General features: G+C 43.9%; 1 protein-coding gene across 1 annotated transcript in view; it reads right to left on the reverse strand.

Moving 5' to 3' along the window:
* The window catches only part of LOC126184427 (uncharacterized), a 433,983-nt gene that overhangs the window by 52,868 nt on the left and 354,476 nt on the right, over positions 1–26,639 (reverse strand). The window contains exon 5 of the mRNA XM_049926817.1: positions 904–1,033. Coding sequence (XP_049782774.1) covers positions 904–1,033 — 130 coding nt within the window. The remainder of the gene's footprint in view (positions 1–903; positions 1,034–26,639) is intronic.

The following is a 26,639-nucleotide window of genomic DNA, read 5'->3' on the forward strand; positions in this document are numbered from 1 at the left end:
TTGGATTCGAACTTCGGTTTTAAAACTGAAGTGACAAACTCATTTTTCTGTTTTAACCAAAATTATTAGGACTTCAAGACTCATTAAATAGCGTGTGACTTCATTCACTGTTTTGAACGCAGAGCGTGTGTAGCTCTTTCATGTATCACGGAACTTACTTATTTACTTTGTGATTCTGGTAGTCTAAGCGGCTCCGTTATTTATGAGCCATCATTTATTTTGTTTCACTTACTGGAGGACTAGCATACATTTTGTTTCACGTACTGATGAATCATCCTTTCTTTTGTTTCATTCTGGATAATATCTTTGTGGAAATTGTGTTTAATAAACTTGTTTGTTCCCAATATCTGGACTGTTTACGTGTGCGCGCCAGCGGCGAACACATCAGTCATCACTAGTGCTTTTTAATCTCTCTCCGTTGTAGACTGATTGCATTTTCTCAATATCGTATCAATGAACCGAAGTATGGTAACTGCTTTGCGTGCGACTGAGCCCATATGATCATTCCATTTCGTATCGCCACAAATTGTTGATCCGAGTTATTTGTATGAGTAGACTGTTTCCAGTTGTGACTCCCTGATATTGAAGTCATAGCATAGCCAGACGATTTTTGCCACGATTAATTCGTTTTCCCTTAATCGTCCTCGTTGGGGTACAGCTGGGTACCTAATGAAGCTCACGTCGTTGGATCATCAAACGATACCTATCTTCAGTGTAGAGAGTGAATGGGACCGGACAGTCGGCACGGCGAGAAGCATCTTCTGCTGTATTCTTTACCGCAATTTCCGGCGCGTTGCTGTAGCTGCGGATATCCACAATTAAAAGACTATATAATATTTCCCGGGATTGAATAGTGGACTGAAAATTTAATTGAGTTAATGAAGCGTAAAATAATGTTCTTACTTATCTCTCCGGGTTCGACAACAACTTGCAGCGTGTCGCAGCAGTAGAAACACTCGGGAGGCGGCTGCAGCGTCCACTTCTTGCTGCCCCTCAGCTGCGCCTGCCATGACGGATGTCCCACGTTGTCCACCTGCAAACGACCAAACATTCATCTGTGACAACATGTTCAGTAACAAGACCACAATTTAACCGTGAAAAGTAAACCTGATATAACTGAAATGCATACAAAGACATGCTACGAGGGTGAGTCAAATGAAAATCTTAAATATTATTTATTGTGCAGAAGTGGTAAAAAGCTGTATCACTTTTCAACATGATCTCCCCCACGCTCAATGCAAGTCCTCCAGCGCTTACAAAGTGCATAAATTCCTTTAGAAAAAAATTCTTTTGTTAGTCCGATCAACCACTCATGCCCTGCGTGGCGTACCTCTTCATCAGAAAGGAACTTCTTTCCTCCCATTACGTCTTTGAGTGGTCCAAACGTATGGAAATCACTTGGTGATGAGGAATGGTGCCATTCCTTGCTCGCTCTCTTCGTTTCCGATTGGTGGAAGTGAACCCAGGTTCCGTCCCCAGTAACGATTCTTGCAAGGAAGCCATCACCTTCTCGTTCAAAGCGCCGAAGAAGTTCTTCACAAGCATCAACACGTCGTTCTCTCATTTGAGGAGTCAGCTGCCGTGGCACCCATCTTGCAGACACTTTGTGAAACTGGAGCACATCATGCACAATGTGTTGTGCTGACCCATGACTAATCTGTAAACATGCTGCAATGTCATTCAGTGGCACTCGGCGGTTTTCCTTCACTATGGCTTCAACTGCTGCAATGTTCTGTGGAGTCACAACTCGTTGTGTCTGACCTGGACGAGGATCATCTTCCACTGAAGTCACACCATTTGTGAACTTCCTACTCCATTCGTAGACTTGCTGCTGTGACAAACATGCATCACCGTACTGAACCTTCATTTGTCGATGAATTTCAATAGGTTTCACACCTTCACTACGCAAAAACCGAATAACAGGACGCTGTTCTTCCCTGGTGCAAGTCGCAAGTGGGGCGGCCATCTTCATACTGATACTGCGACGGTATGTGTGCATCTGCACTATGCTGCCACCTACAGGCCATTCTGCACGCCGTTTGTAGCATGCTTACCAACTTACAGGACAACGGCGCGAAATTTCGATTTGTTATTACAAATTTAAGGTTTTCATTTGACTTACCCTCATATTAAATCAATCAGGCCAGCTAGAAGTTAGCGTATGTTTTCTTTCCCTTTGCTCCAGCCGGCGGGGGTGGCCGAGGGGTTCTAGGCGCTACAGTCTGGAACCGCGCGACCGCTACGGTCGCAGGTTCGAATCCTGCCTCGGGCATGGTTGTGTGTGATGTCCTTAGGTTAGTTAGGTTTAAGTAGTTTTAAGTTCTAGGAGACTGATGACCTTAGAAATTAAGTCCCATAGTGCTCAAAGCCGTTTTTTGAACCTTTGCTCCGAATCTTGTGTTTATGATTATAAATACTTAAGCAGTATGAAGACCAATACCGGGTTTCGTACACTTCCAACACGCTTAATTTCGTGTGAGTTAGCAATAAGAATCGATATTGGGCTACGTACGGCTCTAATCGAAAATGTATCCCACGGATGTCGTAGGGTCGAGTCGCATACGTCTGCTTTACTCCCAATAGCTAAGATAGACAAATATTCTGTTGTAAATTATCATTTTACGCTGTAATGTATTAATCACAGGTAAGTTAAGAGAATTAATTAATAATGATAAATTGCTGTGAAGAGCAATGATCAGAAATGATAAAATTGGGAAATATTTGCAAATTAATGCAGGTGGTACCACGAATTTATAGTTTCACAAGTCTGATAATTTATTCACAAATAAATCAATGTTATTCAGCAATGGTATTCTACAAAGCATACTTGAACAAGGTTTTAGAATTATAAACATTAAGCAGCAGTTGATATTGCGTAAAACGTAGCATAATTTAACAGTTCATTGCTAGTTCGAAAGATAAAAGTCCTATTTGTAGCTGAATTTTACTGAGTTTAAGACTGCATCTCCGATGCCGCAGAGGCGAAGTCTTACAAAATTTTCCTATCACATGACTAAATTACAAAGTCGTATTCTCTCCCACAGCACGTCATCAAAGTCAAACTTTGTTACCGTCTCCCCCGACAGCCCATATATAAGTGTCCTTCTCAGTTCATCCTTGTGCCCTAGAGCCCTTCGACTTTCCAGCACTGTCCAGCGACTTACCTCTACCACCAATGAGGACTTCGGGTATCCCCACCAAAAGCATGACTTTCTTTCAAAGACATAAAAACACAAAATGGACCATCATTTGAATACTAAAAAACCTACAAGCTAGAAATATATTTTAAATAAAAGCTCACTTGCTAACGTTTCCAGCAATACTAAACGTAATATTCTTCAAATCAACGTTTCGACTTAAATAGACACATATGAGCCCAGCGCACACGCGCTTATAATAAAACAACAACAATTAATCACAATAAATGAAATGAGCAACATAAAAAAGCCATACTGATTCATTTTCTTGTGTGAATGTGGAGGGTTCTTCTCGTTCGGTACATGTAAAAATGGCTCTGAGCACTATGGGACTTAATTTCAGAGGTCATCAGTCCCCTAGAACTTAGAACTACTTAAACGTAACTGACCTAAGAACATCACACACATCCATGCCCGAGGCAGGATTCGAAACTGCGACCGTAGCGGTAGCGCGGTTCCAGACTGTAGCTCCTAGAAACGCTCGGCCACATCGGCCGGCTCGGCACATGTACATAATAAAATATTTAAAAGTAGTCAACATGCAGGAACTGAAGTATGTATTGCAATTTTGTTTATTGCGATAACAGCCATGGCGCTATGCCATTGTCCAACACCTCACTGATCGTGGTTGACCACATCGTTCAATATCTAATACTTGACACGTTTGTAGGAATTTTATTAATTTTGCTGTAATTTCTAACTTGTACGTTTTTATTTAAAAATGACTATGATAGTAAATACAGGCCGAAAAAATGAATTAAAATTTTTTTCCCGGCCTTGATACAAATTTTAATTCATTGCTCCGGCCTCTATTCATTTTCATAGATAAAGATGAGACTTAATATGTCTCTGGAACATATAATTTCATGTGACTGATAAAACTGTGGTTGACATTTTATTACATGCATCGTATTGCGGCGTATTTCCATATACGAGGATTTGCTATATCGTTTTTTCTAGAATAATTACAGATCGTAAAAGTATTAAAGAATGTCCGTCTTTTACAAGTTTCCCTGATCTCCCGGCCACCACTCTGAGTCCAAAGCTCCTCCCTCTGGACCAACACTTAAATGTAATTTTGAACTATTTTCATCAGCCTGCAAGTTACCCAGCATACACATCAAGTTATAAAATTTTCTTAACTAAAGCAATATGTCTAATTACTATCTGAAATTTTTCTATAAATTAAAGTTATATTTGCGGCCTCTATGACATTCTTTACAGACGAATGGAAAAACTAGTAGAAGCCGACCTCGGGGAAGATCAGTTTGGATTCCGTAGAAATACTGGAACACGTGAGGCAATACTGACCTTACGACTTATCTTAGAAGAAAGATTAAGGAAAGGCAAACCTACGTTTCTAGCATTTGTAGACTTAGAGAAAGCTTTTGACAATGTTGACTGGAATACTCTCTTTCAAATTCTAAAGGTGGCAGGGGTAAAATACAGGGAGCGAAAGGCTATTTACAATTTGTACAGAAACCAGATGGCAGTTATAAGAGTCGAGGGGCATGAAAAGGAAGCAGTGGTTGGGAAGGGAGTGAGACAGGGTTGTAGCCTATCCCCGATGTTATTCAATCTGTATATTGAGCAAGCAGTGAAGGAAACAAAAGAAAAATTTGGAGTAGGAATTAAAATCCATGGAGAAGAAATAAAAACTTTGAGGTTCGCCGATGACATTGTAATTCTGTCAGAGACAGCAAAGGACTTGGAAGAGCAGTTGAACGGAATGGATGGTGTCTTGAAAGGAGGATATAAGATGAACATCAACAAAAGCAAAACGAGGATAATGGAATGTAGTCGAATTAAGTCGGGTGATGTTGAGGGTATTAGATTAGGAAATGAGACACTTAAAGTAGTAAAGGAGTTTTGCTATTTGAGGAGCAAAATAACTGATGATGGTAGAAGTAGAGAGGATATAAAATGTAGACTGGCAATGGCAAGGAAAGCGTTTCTGAGGAAGAGAAATTTGTTAACATCGAGTATAGATTTAAGTGTCAGGAAGTCATTTCTGAAAGTATTTGTATGGAGTGTAGCCATGTATGGAAGTGAAACATGGACGGTAAATAGTTTGGACAAGAAGAGAATAGAAGCTTATGAAATGTGGTGCTACAGAAGAATGCTGAAGATTAGATGGGTAGATCACGTAACTAATGAGGAAGTATTGAATAGGATTGGGGAGAAGAGAAGTTTGTGGCACAACTTGACCAGAAGAAGGGATCGGTTGGTAGGACATGTTCTGAGGCATCAAGGGATCACAAATTTAGTATTGGAGGGCAGCGTGGAGGGTAAAAATCGTAGGGGGAGACCAAGAGATGAATACACTAAGCAGATTCAGAAGGATGTAGGTTGCAGTAGGTACTGGGAGATGAAGAAGCTTGCACAGGATAGAGTAGCATGGAGAGCTGCATCAAACCAGTCCCAGGACTGAAGACCACAACAACAACAACAACATGACATTCAAGTTTATTTTCTGCGACAGTCATGAAATACTCCAACGTCCCTGCCTTCCTATCATTTGCATCAATATGCATTGCAAATAATGTAGCCATTTAAATTAAATAACCATTGTGTAGCTTCCAGCCTTTTGAACTGACGTCACTACAACACCATGTAAGTAAATTTCGGCTCATTTTCTCGATCAGCTTCTTACCTAGTTTCTCGCGGCTAGGCGGAATTTTCTACGATAGAATATATAATGCCATCAGCAAGAGTGGTAACTTAGACTTTACATCAACAGTCAGCGGAACTAAACCCTGTCCTTTGGAGGCTTGAATAAAATGGTAACATCAAACATAGCCACTGTAGACCTTTCAGCTGTTCGTACCCCATTCACTGCGAATAGGAGGTAATATCTCAGTCTTTGCTTCAGCCTTTGGTCCATTGGGCAAAAACCGTAACCATGACGTAAGAAGCATTCGTACCGTCTCGACGGACAGGTGAGGCAGGATTGGCGAGAAAAATATCGAGAAGTTCAAAGCCACACATGACCACCGAGAGACTCAGCAACAACGACGAAATTGGAGGGTCATGTACTCGTATTTGGTGAGCGATCTTACACAAACGTATGATATACCAACTCGAACAGCATATACGTGGATTAAATTGTTACGGAAAAAGGAATTACTGAGGATGAAGATAGGCAGCGGTTTTGGGGTGTTTCATTGAGGGACAAAGATGCTTTGGTAGTTGAAGCCACCCGAGAGGACCTGTGCTTAACTTCTATGCTACTCAGAGATTACAGACTAGTAACACTAATTAAGAAAATGTGCAGCACTAAAATCGTTTATAACATCAATATTATGAAATGGGCTAAGCCCATCACTGACGTGTCAGTGTAACTAACTGTAACTGAGGCCCTCTTGACAGCCAAATCCGTTTCATTCGACATCTGTCTGTAGCCCCATGCTTTGTTTTACACCTATTACGCGGTAGTCTCTGTTCCTTTACAAGTTTATTTACAGGAACATTTTACATGGAGACTCTCGCCCACCATGAGCTCTCTATTAGGCACATATCTCTCCAGTGAACGGTCAACAGTTCTTTCAAACCTGAGCCATACTTCCTCTGCAAGACCCTGTTCTGAGCTAAAATTTTCACGTTCCTCATTCAGATATGAAATTACTGCATCTTTATCTAGTTTACTGAACGTATGATTTTTTCTATTTGTTTTGGTTGCTCTTTGTACTTTGGTAATCATAGTTACTGCAACTGTCGCATGGTCACTGATATCACTTTTAATGTGGACATCCTCAAACAGGTCAAGCCTATTTATTGCCATTAGATACAATTAATTTTCGTCATCGGTGGGGTCCCGAAATATGTGTACCACGTTTTTGCAGAGAAGGCATTTAGAAACGTTTCGTAACGTCTCTTGTAGCTACCACCACTAACAAAAATGTACGCTCATGTTCAGAAAAACAGAACATCTTGAACGACAAGGGATAGGACGTTCATATTCACAGGACATGTACATTAGTACGTTCTGCAGAAATGATTAACATTTCAGTCTCCTCGGTTCAGCATGTGTCCTGTTACCTAGTAGGCACAAGGTCCGCCATGGGCCCTGATAACTTGTTCCATGCGTGATGGTATGGTGGCTGTAATTGGGTTACAGCACTGCACCCGTCGTTTCACTATATCCCACACGTATTCGATTGGCAACAAATCTGGTGATCTGGTGCGTCAAGGTAAAAGGCTGACATCCTGTGACACCAAGAAGGCACGTGTTCGTGCAGCAACATGTGATCGTGCATTGTCTTGCTGAAAAAAGGCGTCCGAGGTGTTGTGCAGAAAGGGCCATGAACACAGACCGGCTGTGATTTGCGGTTGTACCCAATAACACGCCACAGCAAAAGGTCTTGAGCTGGCATTGTATGTCTCGTGCGAATGGAGTCACTGTGATGCCGCTCCCTCTGTCTGGCAAACCAAAACGCGGCCATCGTTTTCAAACAAAGATAACCCGAATTCCTGATGCCATTCCTGTCCCCAGTGACGTCGTTCCATGCACCATTACCACCTAGCATGTTTCGGCACATTCGTCACGGGCAGGCGGAAAAGTGGACGACGTGGAGTAACCCATGCCATAACAAACGGCAACGGCCTGTCAACCCTGATAGTGTACGATGTGTTCCACTGTTCCACTGTTGTGCCAGAACTGAGGATCACGCAGATCTGTCCTACAATGCCATTCGGATGAGGTGTCGATCTTCTGGGCGGATGGGCTGGGTGGTACAGCCTGACTCATTTCATCGTGTTCTACGGCCTTCCGTGAACCATTCTGCACACACGCGTTGCACTGCTGAAACACTTCGTCCCATACGAGCAGCAGTTTCCCGGATGGATGTATCGCATTCTCTCATGCCAATAATACGCCCTCTTTCAAACTCACCGATTGGACGATACGGTTGGTGCATACGTCTGCGAGGCATCCTGCACGTCAGCTCGAGTCGCAATGATCCATTACCTTCGGTTTATAGTGACAATGAGAACCGCAGGCACATTTTACAACAGGTAGTATTGTGCCACGATATCGATGTTCACCTTGAACCCGCGCGCCGCGTTGTTCAAGTGCTAATCATTTCTGCAGAACATACTATTGTACATGTCGTGTCAATATGAACGTCCTGTCTCTAGCCGTTCAAGGTGTTCTGTTTTTTCTGAACACGAGTGTAACTATCCCCATTGATTTTTGGGTGATCAAAGTCTCCTATGACGATTACAGTGTGATTTGGGAACTTATGTGCTAGCGAACTGAGGGTTTCTCTGAAGTTACACCAGGAATAAAATCTGATGATCGATAAAAGGATTCAATTACAAGATTATGCCCACCCCTGATACTGAGCGTTGCCCAAACGGTTCCACACGCAGTTTTAATTTCTATTTCGGTGAATGTGGGTTACTGTCTACTGCGACAAATACGCCACCTCCATTGCATGTCAGTTGGTACCTTCGATACAACCTTAAATTTTCTCCAAAAACCTTATTGTTGTCAATTTATGGTTTTAAACAGCTTTCTGTACCTGGTGTTACGCGAGCTTCACTCATTTTTAGAAGCGCTTCAAACTTTGTTGCGACTGACCACTTGGCCACTTGGATGCTTGTTCTATATATCGCTTCGTTGCGACTGGCGACTGACCACTTGGACGCTTGTTATATATACATATACACACACACACACACACACACATATATATATATATATATATATATATATATATATATATATATATATATATATATATATATACTCCATGTGTGCATCTCATATATAGCTACCCGGATAGCAGCCCCTGATGTGTTGTAGACAACTGACCCATTTAGAATGACGCTTCAATTATTAACCGTATGGCGCAACTCCAATAAGTCGCAGTCTAGTTTGTCACATAACCTCCGCAACCTCTGGTTCAAGCCTTCCACTAGACTCAGAACCAGGGGACTAGGATCAGTTCTGGCGACGATGCTGCAGATTGTGAACATCGTTGAAGGTCCGTGACCAAGACTGGTATTCTCAGTCTTCTCTGCCAGTCGCTGGTATAATCTCGGAGTCCAGATGATAGACACCGTTCGTACCAGTGTGTGCCACAATCTTCAGTTGACTGAACAGAACGGTTCAAATGGCTCTGAGCACTATGGGACTTAACACTGAGGTCATCAGTCCCCTAGAACTTAGAACAACTTAAACCTAACTAACCTAAGGACATCACACACAGCCATGCCAGAGGCAGGATTCGAACCTGCAACCATAGCGGCAGCGTGGTTCCAGACTGTAGCGCCTAGAACCGCTCGATCACTTCGACCGGCGAACTGTTTTTTGCCCACCAAATAAAACACGAGAATTATTGAGAAGTTTCAAAGACGATCTCGGTTTGCGGAAGGCCGGCATATACCAGATTCCGTGTCAATGTGGGAAGACTTATATTGGACAGACAGTGCGCACCATCAAAGATCGTTGCCGAGAACATCAGAGGCACACTCGACTTGGGTACCCCAACAAGTCGGCGGTCGCAGAGCACTGTTTGTCCGACGAAATGGACTACCAACATACCAGGGTCTTGGCACAGACATCTATATACTGGGACAGCGCCGTTAGAGACGCTACTGAAATTCGTACCAGGGACGGACTCATCACCCTGAGCAGGGCATGGGAGCCATCATTGAGTCTAATTAAAAAGACGCACAGCAAAGGAAACGAAGGGGCGACTAGGGCGGACGAGGCAATTACACCGACGCCACCACAGACGCCGACGCCAGCGTCTCAGCGAAGGAAACGAAGGGGCGACTAGGCGGACGAGGCAATTACACCGACGCCACCACAGACGCCGACGCCAGCGTCTCAGCGACCGCTGACGCGCGGGCGCGGACCGCAGACAGAACGCCTCGCGAGGGGAGGGGATTTAAGACAGCCGCCCGCCCCCAGGAGCTCAGTTCGTCAGCGCACCTGACGATGGCGACATGTCTGATCGCCGAAATATTGCGCCCGTTGGACACTATGGACCGGCAGTACACCCGTGGACTGTTCGAGAAAGAAATACGCCGGGAGAAACTGAAGAATCACAAGAAACATACTACTTCCCGTGAGATGGATCTCGGGTGACTACGACGCTATAGTGAGGAGTCATGTAGAATAGTCACAACAATGTTTCTTCCTGAGTGCCACCCACAAAATGGCACAGGAAAAGGTGTAGATGGGAGAGGGTGGTTGATTTGGCACAATATGTACGCTTCGACACACACCGTACGGTAGCTTGTGGAGTAAAGAAGTACAGCCGAAACATTGTCACCACCTGCTGAATACGATGGCATGGCATGGATTCGGCAAGTCCTTAGCAGCTTTCGGAGGTATGTGGCACAAGACGTCTACACACAGCTCACGTGATTTGAAAATTAGGGATTGGAAATTACAAGGCGCGGACCTGGCGCCCAGTAGCGTCCCACACGTGTTCCATTGGGTTCAGACCAGGAGAATTTGGTGGCCAAGACATAATCGTCAGTTTACTACCGTGCTCCTCAAACAACTGCAGCACGTCTCTGGCCTTGTGAAGCGGACAGTTATCCAGCTGGAAAATCCAACCATTGCTGGGGAAGATTTCAGGCATGGAGGAATGCAACTGGCCGTGTCGTCAGTATTGTTCACGTAGTCCACAGCTGTCACGGTGCTCTCGATTACTTTCTAAAGTCCCGCGGAAGCACAGATGAATGTCTCCCATCGTTGAATATTGCCCTCATCGGCTTGTGTGCGTGGCGCGATGCATATTTCGAAAAGAGGTGCGTCTGGATGACAGGATGTCCGGACATGATCGTCGACCAGGTGTAGAAAGAAAAATGGTTCAAAAGACCTGGCGACACATTGTATTGATCCACAGTCCAATCTCGATGATCCCGTGCCTACTGCAATCGTAACTGACGATGTTGTGTTAATTTGGGAACACCTAAGGGGTGTCTGCTGCGAAGTACCATGCTCAACATTCTGCGCTGAAAACTGCGCTCCGAACACTTGTCTCAGTCTCCACCTCTCCTGCTCTACTAAATGGGCGAGCCTCCTGCCTCCACATTCTGTGATGATGCGTGGACTTCGAATGCTTTATCGCCTACTCGTGGTTTAATCGTCCTTCAGTCACGGCGGTGGCACGTGGACAGCCGACCAGCTGCGCCGTTCTCGAGACGCTCGTTCCCAGGCGCCCTTTGTCTATGTCGCACGCGTCATTGGGTTTCCCTATTCGCGGCCAGCATCATCGCTGTAATGATTCCACATTCATCTCTGATCTGCTAGTATCTTTCCTCATCGTGTAACGTGCCCGCAACGCCAGTCTCCCAGTGGGTAGTGGCCATAATGTTTTGGCTGATCGGTGTATAATTCAACGTTGTCATACTTTAGTTTTGAAACTTCCTGGCAGATTAAAACAGTGTGCCGGACCGAGACTCGAACTCGGGACCTTTGCCTTTCGCGGGTAAGTGCTCTACCAACTGAGCTACCCAAGCACGACTCACTCCCCGTCCTCACAGCTTTACTTCTGCCAGTATCTCGTTTCCTACCTTCCAAACTTTACAGAAGCTCTCCTGCAAACCTTTCAGTACTAGCACTCCTGGAAGAAAGGATATTGCGGAGACATGGCTTAGCCACAGCGTGGGGAATGTTTCCAGAATGAGATTTTCACTCTGCAATATCCTTTCTTTCAGTTTTGCTAGTTCTGCAGGGTTCGCAGGAGAGCCTGTGTAAAGTTTGGAAGGTAGGACACGAGATACTGGCAGAAGTAAAGCTGTGAGGACGGGGCGTGAGTCGTGCTTGGGTAGCCCAGTTGGTAGAGCACTTGCCCACGAAAGGCAAAGGGTCCGAGTTCGAGTCTCGGTCCGGCACACAGTTTTAATCTGCCAGGAAGTTTCATATCAGCGCACACTCCGCTGCAGAGTGAAAATCTTATTCTGGAAGCATCCCCCAGGCTGTGGCTAAGCCATGTCTCTGCAATATCCTTTCTTTCAGGAGTGCTAGTTCTGCAGGGTTCGCAGGAGAGCTTCTGTAAAGTTTGGAAGGTAGGAGACTGGCAGGAGTAAAGCTGTGAGGACTGAGCGAGAGTCATGCTTGGGTAGCTCAGTTGGTAGAGCACTTGCCCGCGAAAGGCAAAGGTCCCGAGTTAGAGTCTCGGTCCGGCACACAAGTTTTAATCTGCCAGTAAGTTTTATATCAGCGCACACTCCGCTGCAGAGTGAAAATCTAATTCTGGATACTTGAGTTTTCTTTAAAAAGTATGTCTTTATGATGATGGGTTCTGTGATCGAGGAATGAAAATTAATATTTAACGTCCCGTTGTGGATGGTGTCGTTACAGGTGGAACACAAGCTCGCACTGGGGGAGAATGGAGTAGGAAATTGGCCGTGGCCTTTTCTTGCAACCATCCCGGCATTTAGGGAAACCATGGAAAATCTAAGTCTAGATAGCAGGACAGGTATTTAAACTGCCGCCCTGCCGACTGCGAGTCCTATCCTACCACTGCGCCTACTCGCTAGTTGTTCTCTCATCAGAAGTTTCATGGAACGAATAAATAGATCAATAACGATAAAATGTGAAACGGCGACTACTTCCTCAGTAGAAACGCCCACACAGTTTTGTTGCCCGTCGACCACGTAACCTAAAGATACAATCTGGATGACCACTGTTGAATTTCTAATACAAAAGAAAACCTGCTGGACGCTGGTAGAACTGTCCCTGACTGTCACCATAAAAGTAGACGTGTTCTCTATCGGGTGTGATGTAAATAAGAACCAGCGCCCCACTGGCAGACAAATGTCACGACCGGTTCTTTCCGCCTCACACCCACCCGAGGCCGTTTGCCGGAGATACTTATTTTCCTAAGAACGTCCATTACGACAGCGTAATTGCTAGCCCTAGCGCGATCTAGATAGACTCGTAGATTGGTAGCTGACTTTGCATTTGGAATTAGGCCAATGCGAGCAGGAAACTTCATACACGTATGTAAATACCTGCCAAGGCAAGGTGCCGCTGCATGTCTTCGTATTTGACATTGAGCCAGTGGAGCTTTTTGTGGCAATATTTGCAGCTGGGCTTGCGCTTTACCATAGGAACTTCTTTTTCCTCTCGTGTAGGTCTTCAGTGGGCCACGTGTTAATTTCAGTTCTTCATATTCTGTTGTTTTCTCTTTCTTTGCCTGCAGTGTTCCTTAATCTTTTCGCTGTGCTGCAGTTTTCTCATTTCAGTTTGAATCTGTCTTCTTTTTCTTTCCACCTCGGAATCCTTGCATCTGCAACAATTTTATTGTAAAAGTGTGTCTATCCGTTGTTTCTTCTTCTTCTACGTTGTTTCGTTTTAAATCTTGCTTGAACTATTGAATCGAGCTTAAAGTTGCCTTGTTTCTCCAACAGGATTTTAAAATCTGCTTAGTTAATCTGTTGTCATCCATTATGTGTAAATGACAAAAGAAGTGTCTCCTTTTTCTTATTTATTTATTTATCAATTTTGCTTCTCACTGAAGCGCTTCTAAATTTATTACTGTTATTGTTATTTCATATAGAATTTTCGTTATCTTCACAGAAGCTTAGGGTAGATTTGTTATTCTAACACGGTCGATAACTTTTCCCTCATCACACTATCAAAAAAATTTTCGAAGTCAATGGGTCTAGAAGTTGTGCTCTCTGCGTTTCTTTAGAATTTGTTCTACAAGGCAGTTCAATAATAATAGCGATTACAAATGACTATAACTATTTAAGGCACAGCGATACATCGAAAAGAGTTACAGACAATATAAAGGAAGTTGCAATATTTTGATTGGGTTAAGGAAGTTGGCACATTTTGAAATCAACATCTTTCAAACCGTTGAGTCGTTGAGACGCTGTGTTCTGCTCTTTCTCGCCTAGATCTGCGGACTTAACACTCATGAATTTCTTTTTAGAAGGTTATGTGGAATACTCGAGCGTATTCAGAATTTTATGTCGGTGAGGAGATGGTATAAGTGTCTCCATTTGGTATTATATAAGAACAGAATTTTCACTATTTTATTTCAGCCCAATTATTTATCGATATTTTGAAAACGGGCAAACGAAGAACAGCTGCCAGCACCTACCTTTAGCAAGAATTTATCCGAAATGGCAGTTCGGATAAATATTTCACTACTTCTTCAGGATTAACTGGAACGCTACGATGCACAGAGAGGTGAGCAAGACCACTCAAGTTGTACTGCTCATTAGGTAGATTTGTAAAAGTTTTATAATTCTCATAGCATACTGTGAGTTGACATGGTTTTTCATAAAAAAGCATCTTATTTTAAATTTCATCAGTGTTCTTTAGCTTCAACTCCTATATTTCGTGCGTGTTTGTGCATTTATCAGGCACAGTTCCACGCTTTATTAACTGAGTAGTGCATAGAACCGCTGTTTGTATCGCACCAGGAACTTGGTTTGTATTTCAAGAGCCACTTATAGTAGTTAGATCCCTAGTCAAGCGACAGCTCTCATAGCAGCAATAGCAGTTCATTTGAGTACTCTGAGCTGACACAGCTTCTCTTAAAAACGGACTTTAAAAATTTTTTGTCAGTGCTCTTTAGTTTCACTTCCTATATTTCGTGTGTGTCTGTGTATCTATCAGGCCATCTTTAGTATACATAGGAATTGTGATTACGATGTTCAGATGCGGGCTGAATGGTGACCCTTCGCTCACAGTTCCAGGTGGTGTTGGCATCGGTCACACAGCTTGAGACTGTTGCCAATGGGCATCACTGTGGGCCTTAGACTGGGCGACCTGATAGACGTCCAGCACGACTCATATGTCCCCCGATCATTCCACTAATGTGGCCCTCCCGGCTACTGCCCTCATTGACGTCGATCCCTCACATGTGGTTGTTCCAAGGTATGGCCAGCAGCGAAAGACTTTCCGAGTGGCCGATCGCAGGGCCCCCCCAGTTCGTCTGACGAACAGGCTTCTGGCGCTATCTATGGCTGACGAGGTCCCTGAGCTAGACAAAGTCTCTCGCTCTATTCCAGAGAAATCCTCTCGGCCTGCAAGGTCTGGGCATTCACAGAAAGTGAGATTACTGGTAGCTGGGAGCTACAACGTTAGGCGCGTAGTGGGGCCACTTAGGGATACGGCTGCGAAGGAGGGGAAGGAATCCAGTGCGCACATTGTGGGTACACCGGGAGGTGTCATTCCTGATGTGGAACGGGTGCTTCCGGACGCCATGAAGAGCGCAGAGTCGGCTAACTGCAGGTGGTGGTTCATTTTGGTACTAACGATGTGTGTCATTGTGTGACTTTGGATCGGAAGAGATTCGCTCTGTGTTTGAGCGGTTTGCTGAAGTAGTAAAGATTGCTAGTGTTACTTACGAGATGAAGGTGGAGCTCACCATCTGTGGCTTCGTCGACAGAACCGACTGTGGTCCTTCGGTACAGAGCCGAGTGGAGTGTCTGAAGTGGAACGGGTGCTTCCGGACGCCATGAAGAGCGCAGAGTCGGCTAACTGCAGGTGGTGGTTCATTTTGGTACTAACGATGTGTGTCATTGTGTGACTTTGGATCGGAAGAGATTCGCTCTGTGTTTGAGCGGTTTGCTGAAGTAGTAAAGATTGCTAGTGTTACTTACGAGATGAAGGTGGAGCTCACCATCTGTGGCTTCGTCGACAGAACCGACTGTGGTCCTTCGGTACAGAGCCGAGTGGAGTGTCTGAATCAGAGGCTCAGGAGGTTCTGCGACCGTGTAGATTGCAGATTCCTCGACTTGCGCCATAGGGTGGTGGGTTTCTGGGTTCCGCTAAATAGGTCGGGAGTCTAATACACGCAGGAAGTGGCTACACGAATAACGGCGGCTATGTGAAGGGACTGGGCGGTTTTTTAGGTTAGAGAGTCTCGGGAAAGTGTAAAAAGGGCTTCAGTTTCAAAGGGTGCAGGACGAACACAAGAAGAAGGTAGACATAGGAAAATCAATATTGTTGTTGTAAGCAGTCGTGCTGTTTTGGAAAAGAACCAGAGATCCAAGTGCTAATAGAAAGCACTGAATCTCAAACCGTCATATATGTAGGTACGGCAAGCTGGCTAAAACCGGAAATAAGTTTAGCCGAAATTTTTACAAAGGACTGTGGCGAAACAAGCGCTGTATCATTTGAGAGATAGAGAGGGGAGCGAGTGTGCTGGGTCTTCCCCAGTTCACTGCTACTAGCGCCACGTCATCATAACGCGCCTCTGCATAGAATACATATTATTGCGCCATAATCTAAGAATGAAATTAAAAATTAAAGTAGCTTTTCCAGACTTTGTCAAGATACGCTTGAGCATATTAATGTTAAAATTGTTAAAGCCCAGAATGATCAAATGAATATGTTTCCCAAAATACTTGTTTTAAGTAAAAATCAAGTGGCGCTAAATAATAAAACTAGAAAGCCAAAAATTGTTCAGAATGTGCATATGTATGTCGCAATCAACTGTTACAAGTCTCAACTTGACCGGAGCAATATTTGGGTCAAAATCGTATGAAACTTCACTTTAATATAAAAATGTTAACTATCTGACTTCATTAAGCCACCTCTAATAGTTTTCGAGTAATTTACGAAAAACTAGATTTGGAACAAAAACGTCCTTATTTGTAATAGATTAAGTATCATTTATATTAATGATAGAAAGTTATGATTACAGCACTTGATTACAGCGATTAAATAATAATGGTACAACAAATTTCAAAACTCTGATGTAAATAAGAATCAATACAAGGACTCTTAAAGAAGTAGTTCAGAGGCCATGTTCTACTGTCGATTCCATTCTAAAAATTCTAGCCGGCAAAGTTTAAATGCAGTCGAGTTGAAACTTTTCTGTAATTAAAGCCAACTTAACTCCGTTCGTATAAAAAATACGAAGATTGTAAATTGATTCACAAGAACGTTGTAAAATAATATGTATCCCCGAAAGTGGCCATTTAGATGCTGCTACCTGGTCATAAAGCGGATGACAGCAGATGTTCCGTTCGGCTGTCCGCTGCGTCCATCTATAAATACGGCCTGAGAGGCAGTGGGACACACTTCGCACAGAGCTTGCTCACTGTCCCAGTCAGACAAACGCCGGCTTTCGCGCTGCCTCGAATGACGTCATGCCGGGCTGTTACTAAACGCATGTTTTCGATAAAGGTAGGAAGTCAACTCGCGAGGACTGTATACCGTCCTGGCGCGCTCACATTACATGGTAGTAACTGTTTGTGTGCCGCCCGTAATGTTAACAAAACTGCGTGGCAGATGGTGAGATCATTTCCACTTTTGTGGCGAGCAATTAACTTTGATGATTAGAACTCGGGCCGAACGACCATTTAATTGGAACTTATCGTAGAGGTCACCTCTGATCTGCTCATCGTGCTATTATGATAGGTACATTATTATTATTATTATTATTATTATCTGGATAATTACTATGTTCGTGCGTGTGAACTTTTACTGAATATATGGATCACATAGACTTCAAAATTTTTATTTATAATCATAGTTCCTGATCCCGCAGAATAAATAGAGGAGAAACATTTCTTTCAGTGTGCACAAGAAGAATGTGGACTTGCAGACGGGAAACTATGGTCAGTATGTTCTCCATCGCTTTCTGGTTGACCGCAAAAATAATTTTCAGTCTTTTGTAAAAAGACGGCGAAGTCTTTCTTCCTACGATTTAACCCGTCGCCCCAGAGCACCTAACCGTGTTCAGAAAGGAAAATTGCAGTTGGTGCTGGAGTGTTTATTGCTGTCAGAATTAGTGTACCTTGTAGTGAAACTGAAGTAGATAGTTCCTCTGAGTTGTAGAAGTTAACTTGAAAACGGGAATAAATTAATGATTGATTTCTTTTACCGACATCCCGACTCAAATCATACAGTTGCTGAACAGTTCAAAGAAAAAATGGTTCAAATGGCTCTGAGCACTATGGGACTCAACTGCTGTGGTCATCAGTCCCCTAGAACTTAGAACTACTTAAACCTAACTAACCTAAGGACATCACACACACCCATGCCCGAGGCAGTATTCGAACCTGCGACCGCAGCAGCAGCGCGGCTCCGGACTGGAGCGCCTAGAACCGCACGGCCACCGCTGCCGGCAGTTCAAAGAAAACTTGAGCGTCATTTCATGTAGGAATCCCACTCATACAATTTTAGTTGGTGGTGACTGCAATCTGCCCTCGATATGTTGGCGAAAATACATGTCTGAAGTCGGTGGTAGGCATAAAACATCGTCCGAAATCGTACTGAATGGCTTCTCAGAAAATTATTTTGAGCAGCTAGTTTAAGAGCCCACTCGAAGTGTAAATGGTTGCGAAAACATAATTGACCTCTTACAAAGCAACAAATAATCCTGACAAAATATAGAGCAGCATGACAAACACAGGGATTAATGACTACAATGTTGTTGTAGCTAGACTGTATACCGTAACATCCAAACCCACCAAAAATAAACGCAAAATACATCTACTTAAAAAAGCAGATAAAAATTCGCTTGACACATTCCCAGAGACAGTCTCAAGTCTGACTATGTAAGCGTAGACCAGAAGTGGCTTAAATGCAAGGAAAAGCTATCAACGGATATTGAGAGATGTATACCAAAAATTGATAACAAATCATACTGATCCCCCATGGTACACAAAGCGGGTGAGTACACTGTTGCAGAAGGAAAGAAAGAAAGCATTCCAAATTTAAAAGAACGCAAAATCATCAAGAATGGCGAAGTTTTACAGAAGCTCGAAATTTAACGTGAACTTCAGTGCGAGATGCATTTAAAAGTTTCCACAACGAAACTCTGTCTCGAAAACCGGCAGATAACCAAAAGAGATTCTAGTCGTATGTAACGTATTCCAGTGACTCGACGAAATCAGTATCTTGACTGCGCGATAACAATGGTTAAGTTATTGATGACAGTGCCATTAAAACAGGGTTACTAAATAGGTTTTTCTGAAACTCCTTCACAAAAGACGACGACGTAAACATTGCAGAAATCGAATCAAGAACAACTGCCAATATGAGTAATTTAGAAGCAGAGATCCTCGATGTAGCGAAGCAGCTTAAAATACTTAAGAAACGAAAGGCCTCCGGTCTAGATTGTATACCAGTCAGGTTCCTTTCAGATACAATAGCTCCATTCTTAGCAGTCATCTACAACCGCTCGCCCATACAAAGACCCGTATCCAAAGACTGTAAAGCTGCACAGGTCACACCAGTACCCAAGAAAGGAAATAGGAGAAATCTGCTGAATTACTGACCCACATCACTAACGTAAATTTCCAGTAGGATTTTGGAATATATACTGTGCTCGAACATCATGAAACACCTCTAAGGAAACGATTTATTGGCACATAGCCAACACGGATTCAGAAAATATTGTTCTTGTGAAGTAATGACTGCAATCGACAGGGGACGTCAAAGTGATTCCATATTTTTAGATATCCAGAGGGCTTTTGACACCGTTCCTCACAACTGACTTCCGCTTAAATTGCATGCCCGTGGAGTTTCGTCTCAGTTGTGTGACTAGATTCTTGATTTCCTGTCTGAAAGGTCACGGTTCGTAATAACTGACTGGAAGTCATAGAGTAAAACAGAAGTAATATCCGGCGTTCCCCAATGGAGTGCTACAGGTCCTCTGTTGCTCTTGATCTACATAAACGATTAAGCCTCTTGATGGTTTGCAGATGATGCTTTCGTTTACCGTCATGTAAAGTCATCAGATGAACAAAACGAATTGCAAAATGATTTACACAAGATATCTGTATGGTGTAAAAAGTGGCAATTGGCGCTCAATCATGAGAAGTGTGAAGTCATTCACATGATCACTAAAAAGTGTCCGCTAAATTTCAGTTACACGGCAAATCACACATATTTAAAGGATGTAAAGTTAACTAAATACTTAGGGATTACAGTTACGAATATCATAAATTGGAGCAATCACATATATAATGTTGTGGGAAAACAAACCTAAGACTTCGATTTATTGGCAGAAAATTAGAAAATGTAACAGGTCTACTACAGAGACTGCTTACACTACGCTCATCCAGCTTCTTCTGGAGTACTGCAGTGCGGTGTTGTATCAGCATCCGATGGGATTAACGGAGGACATCGAAAAAGTTCAAAGAAGGGCAGCTCGTTTTGTACTACCGCGAAATGAGGGAGAGAGTGCCACGGATATGATACTCGAATTCGGGTGGCAGTCATTAAAACAAAGACGTTTTTTCGCTGCCGCAGGACATTCTCATGGGCCGGCCGGTGTGGCCGAGTGGTTCTAGGTGCTTCAGTCCGGAACCGCGCTGTTGCTACAGTCGCAGGTTCGAATCCTGCCTCGGGCATGGATGTGCGTGACGTCCTTAGGTTACTTAGGTTTAAGTAGTTCTAAGTTCTAAGGGGACTGATGACCTCAGACGTTACGTCCCAGAGTGCTTAGAGCCATTTGAACCATTTTTGACATTCTCATGTAATTTCAGTCACCAACTTTATCATCGGAGTTTGAAAATACTTTTTTGGCATCCACCTACACAGGGAGAAATGATCATCACAATAAAATAAAAAATAATCACAGCTCCCACGGAAAGATTTAAGTGCTCGTTTTTCCTGCGAGCTGTTTGAGAGTGGAACAGTAGAGACGTAGCTTAAAGGTGGTTCCATGATCCCTCTGCCAGGCACTTAATTGTGAATTCCAAAGTAATCACGTAGATGTAGATGTAAAGTAGAAAAGTCCTTTCTGGTGGTGCTTTTGAAACTGAGCAGGTGTATAGAATTTAGAGCTGATCTACCGAGCGAGGTAGCGCAGTGACTAGCATAGTGGACTTATATTCGGGAGGACTACGGTTCAAACCCGCGTACGCCCATCTTGATTCAGGTTTTCCGTGATTTTCCTAAATCGCTTCAGGAAAATGCTGGGATGGTTCCCTCGAAAGGGCACGGCCGGTTTCTTTCCCCGTCCTTCTCTAATACGAGCTTGTACTCCGTCTCTAATGACCTCGTCGTCGACGGGACGTTAAACACTAATCTCCTCTTCTTCTCGAGTTGACTTCTAATATATTGCGAAAAAATTTTGAACAGCGTGTCCATAATGCCGCCAAAGCGTTCTCTGGTCTTGAATTTGATTCTGCTTTTATACACATTTGTTTCCAAACGGAAAATTCTCCAGATGCAGACGAAGGTTCTGGCAACATTGATTGATAAAATTTGATGTACCCTAGTATATCTACTCTATTGCAATTTACGCATTCCTCGTAATTATGAAAGGATTTAATTAAATTTTGATGGCTGTGAAACCTGTCGTGGATCTGGTTTCTTACGTGATGCCATAAAGGCGCTCAGGTTGATGCCGCGTTCCTTGATTTCAGTAAGGCATTTGACACCGTCCCGCATTGCCGTTTAATGAAAAAAATACGAGCTTCCGGAGTACTGGAGCAGACCTGCGATTGGATCCAAGATTTTCTTGCACACAGAACTCCACACGTCGCTCTTAATGGAACTAAATCGACAGATGTAAAGGTAATATCCGGAATACCACAGGGAAATGTGATAGAATCGTTGCTGTTATATATAAACGATCTAGTAGAAAGCATCGGATGCTCTTTAAGGCTATTCGTAGATGATGCAGTTGTCTATACCAAAGTAGCAACGCCAGAAGATAGTACGAACTTCCAGGACGACCTGCAGAGAATTGATGAATGGTGCAGACTCTTGCAGTTGACCCTGAACGTAAATGTAACATATTACGCATACATAAGAAAAGAAATCCACTATTGTACAGCTACACTAGTAATGAAAACAGCTGGAGACAGCGTCTGCCGTAAAATATCAGTGCGTAACTATCCAGAGCGACCTTAACTGGAATGACCATATAAAACAGATAGTGGGAAAAGCAGACACAAGACTCAGATTCATCGGAAGATTCTTAAGGAAATGTAAGGCATTTGTTCGACAGATTCTTTACAATTGTTCATCTGTCTGGGATCCCTATCAGGTAGGACTGATAGAGGAGATAGAGAAGATCCAACGAAGAGCAGTGCGTTTCCTCACGGGATCGCTTAACTGGCGAGAGAGCGTTGTGGAGATACTAAACAAACTCCACTGGCAGACGTTACAAGAGAGGCGTCGTGCATCACGAAGAGATTTACTATTGAAATTTCGGGTCAGCACTTTTCAGGAAGAGTCGCGTAACATATTACTTTCCCCCACATAAATCTCGCGTATTGACCACGAGGAGAAAATTCGAGAGATTAGAGCCAATACAGAGGCTTACCGACAGTCGTTCTTCCCACGCACTATTCGCGAGTGGAACAGGGTTGGAGGGATCAGATAGTGGTACCGAAAGTGCCTTCCACCACACACCATTAGGTGGCTTGCAGAACATGATGTAGATGTAGATGAGAGGACTGTTTTCTCGATTTTTTTTTTGCGGACACGGACCTCGGTACTGTCCTCTTATTTCTACTTATTCTGCGAGATCAGAGGCTTCACTAAACAAAATTTTACCACTATCTTCTAAGATATTGGACTGACTGATAACGCTAATACTACAACAATATCACAGTTAACACTTTGATGCGTGCTGCATAGAGAATCGATTACCGATAGCATTCTTTCCAGTAGTACAAGAGAAACAAGGAAACGGCCATGAGCGAGTTCGCATAGAAAGTGGTGTGCTTTTAGAGCAGTTTCCTTGTTAGATCACGATTCTGATTGTTGCGGAGAAAGTACTACGAATAGAAAAAATTCTTTAAAGCGCAGAATTGCCTCATGTCTGTAAACCCACCGGGTTTCGCTCGTTGCCAAAAGTGTTGAGTGTTTGGTCACCGCCGGCCGGGGTGGCCGAACGGTTCTAGGCGCTACAGTCTGGAACCGCGCGACCGCTACGGTCGCAGGTTCGAATCCTGCCTCGGGCATGGATGTGTGAAGTTAAGTCCCATAGTGCTCAGAGCCATTTGAACTATGTTTTTGAGAAAGAGAGAGAGAGGGAGAGAGAGACCATGCCATTAGAAAGTATCTGGAGGAACATGGAAGAGTCGGCCGGTGTGGCCGTGCGGTTCTAGGCGCATCAGTCTGGAACCGCGTGACCGCTACAGTTTCAGGTTCGAATCCTGCCTCGGGCATGGATGTGTGTGATGTCCTTAGGTTAGTTAGGTTTAAGTAGTTCTAAATTCTAGGGGACTGATGACCACAGATGTTAAGTCCCATAGTGCTCAGAGCCATTTGAACCATTTTGAACATGGAAGAGGGTCTTTATCCGGCAGTGCATTTCAAAGAGCTGCTGCTGATGTTGATGATGATATATATCCTCTGATGATTTAGGAAGACTTCATCCCTTGTAGTCTAAAACTGTAAGAAATGAAGTACCAACGGGGACTGTTCTCTAGTAGTAAACGCCTGTGAAATTTTTTTAGAATAAAGCCTCTCAGAAAATCTCATCCGAAAAACATTCTCAGTGCCATAAAGAAAACGAACTGCGGAAAACACAGTAAACTTGTTTTCGACAAAGCCCACGAAATAACAGAACGCTCACAGAGAAATAAATATATTCGTATGTGTGGTATCTCCACCAATCAGACGAGTTGTTCTCGGTCGACAGTCGGAGTGTTCTTCGACTGCGGCGTAAACAGCGTGAATGTCTCATACACTGGACAGTGCCCTGGAGTCATAACTTCCCTGGTTAGACCGCACGGACTCTAAGGTCAGTAGCGTGTTAGCATTAGCCCGAATTTTTGCTTACTGGCTTACACTCGCTTGCATTCGCGAGAGAATTCTTCGCGATGTCGCGCTCTCATAGTTCCGCGTTTGTCCCCGATAGTGCCTTCTGACTCGGCTCGCCGGTTAGGCAGACACTCGGAGTTTTTCGCAGGCGCTACTCTTCGTGAACTGCACGCTCATTCTCGAGCATTTTCGTAGACGTGATCACCTCGCTACGCGAGATATAATAGTTGGCGACGACAACTTGCTGTCTTCGCGTTAGTGTCATATATTGTGGCCATTACGGATCCAACGTCTTTGGCAACAAATACACCTGCAGGAGGAGCAGCAGCATCGACAACAACGGTTGCAACAACAAACGGATCAAATCCCGGAACTCATGCACCTGATGAGCACGCAGGCGGCAAAGCGAACACAGTCGCCGCACCCTCTGATTAGACCACGGAAAGGTGGCAAAATTCTTTACGCTGTTTTAAGGTGCATGACCGATCCTCAAGATCAGAGCGCTTTGCCGCTTTCGAGTGGTAATAGTCTGTACGAGGTTCTACAGAAATTGAAAGCGGCATTTGCAGTTATGTACGCTACTAACGCACTACTATGAGCCGGGCGCTGGTGGCCGAACGGTTCTAGGCGCTTCAGTCCGGAACCGTGCGACTGCTACGGTCGCAGGTTCGAATCCTGCCTCGGGCGTGGATGTGTGTGATGTCTTTAGGTTAGTTAGGTTTAAGTAGTTCTAAGTTCTAGGGGACTGATGACCTCAGATGTTAAGTCCCCGCACTCGGTGTGCTCGCCGGGGGGTCTCGTCCGTAATGTGGAGGAGGCCCTTGCGGCAGCTATTGAACGCACTGGGTGTGACCGGCTGCAGATAGTAGCACATGTCGGAACGAATGACGCCTGCCGCTTGGGTTCTGAGGCCATCCTTGGTTCCTTCCGGCGGCTGGCTGATTTGGTGAAGACAACCAGCATCGCACGCGGAGTGCAAGCTGAGCTTAATATCTGCAGCATAGTGCCCAGAGTCGATCGCGGTCCTCTGGTTTGGAGCCGTGTGGAGGGTCTAAACCAGAGGCTCAGACGACTCTGCGACTATAATGGTTGCAAATTCATCGACCTCCGTTATTGGGTGGAGAACTGTAGGGCCCCCCTAGACAGGTCAGGCGTGCACTACACACCGGAAGCAGCTACTAGGGTAGCAGAGTACGTGTGGCGTGCACACGGGGGTTTTTTAGGTTAGAGGGACCCCCCCCTTGGGCGAAACGATAAAATACCTGACGGCTTACCAGAGAGGACATTATCATCGTTGATAAAGAACGTCCGTCCTCAGAGACCAAATACAGGAAAAGTTAACGTAATATTGGTAAACTGCAGGAGTATCCAGGGCAAGGTTCCTGAATTAGTATCTCTTATTGAAGGAAATAGTGCGCATATAGTATTAGGAACGGAAAGTTGGTTAAAACCGGAAGTGAACAGTAACGAAATCCTAGACACAGAATGGAATATATACCGCAAGGATAGGATAAACGCCAATGGTGGAGGAGTATTTATAGCAGTAAAGAATTCAATAATATCCAGTGAAGTTATTAGCGAATGCGAATGTGAAATAATCTGGGTTAAGCTAAGTATCAAAGGTGGGTCAGATATGATAGTCGGATGCTTCTATAGACCACCTGCATCAGCAACCGTAGTAGTTGAGCGCCTCAGAGAGAACCTGCAGAACGTCGTGAAGAAGTTTCGTGATCATACTATTGTAATAGGGGGAGACTTCAATCTACCAGGTATAGAATGGGATAGTCACACAACCAGAACTGGAGCCAGGGACAGAGACTCTTGTGACATTATCCTGACTGCCTTGTCCGAGAATTACTTCGAGCAGATAGTTAGAGAACCAACTCGTGAAGCTAACGTTTTAGACCTCATAGCAACAAATAGACCGGAACTTTTCGACTCCGTGAATGTAGAAGAGGGTATCAGTGATCATAAGTCAGTGGTTGCATCAATGACTACAAGTGTAATAAGAAATGCCAAGAAAGGAAGGAAAATATATTTGCTTAACAAGAGTGATAGGGCACAAATCGCAGAATATCTGAGTGACCACCATCAAACGTTCATTTCTGAGGAAGAGGATGTGGAACAAAAATGGAAAAAATTCAGAAACATCGTCCAGTACGCCTTAGATAAGTTCGTACCGACTAAGGTCCAAAGCGAGGGGAAAGATCCACCGTGGTATAAAAATCATGTACGAAAGGTACTACGGAAACAAAGAAAGCTTCATCATAGGTTTAAGAGTAGTCGAATCATAGCTGATAAGGAAAAGCTGAACGAAGCGAAAAAGAGCGTAAAGAGAGCAATGAGAGAAGCATTCAACGAATTCGAACATAAAACATTGGCAAACAATCTAAACAAGAACCCTAAAAAGTTTTGGTCATATGTAAAATCGGTAAGCGGATCTAAATCCCCTATTCAGTCACTCGTTGACCACGATGGCACCGAAACAGAGGACGACCGAAGAAAGGCAGAAATACTGAATTCAGTGTTCCGAAACTGTTTCACTGCGGAAAATCGTAACACGGTCCCTGACTTCAGCCGTCGCACGGACGCCAAAATGGAAAATATTGAAATAAACGATATCGGAATTGAAAAACAACTGCTATCACTTAGTAGCGGAAAAGCATCCGGACCAGACGAGATACCCTTAAGATTCTACAGTGATTATGCTAAAGAACTTGCCCCCTTTCTATCAGCAATTTATCGTAGATCGCTGGAAGAACGTAAAGTACCTAGCG

This window comes from Schistocerca cancellata, chromosome 4 (genome assembly GCF_023864275.1).
Source record: "Schistocerca cancellata isolate TAMUIC-IGC-003103 chromosome 4, iqSchCanc2.1, whole genome shotgun sequence".
NCBI classification, from domain to species: domain Eukaryota; kingdom Metazoa; phylum Arthropoda; class Insecta; order Orthoptera; family Acrididae; genus Schistocerca; species Schistocerca cancellata.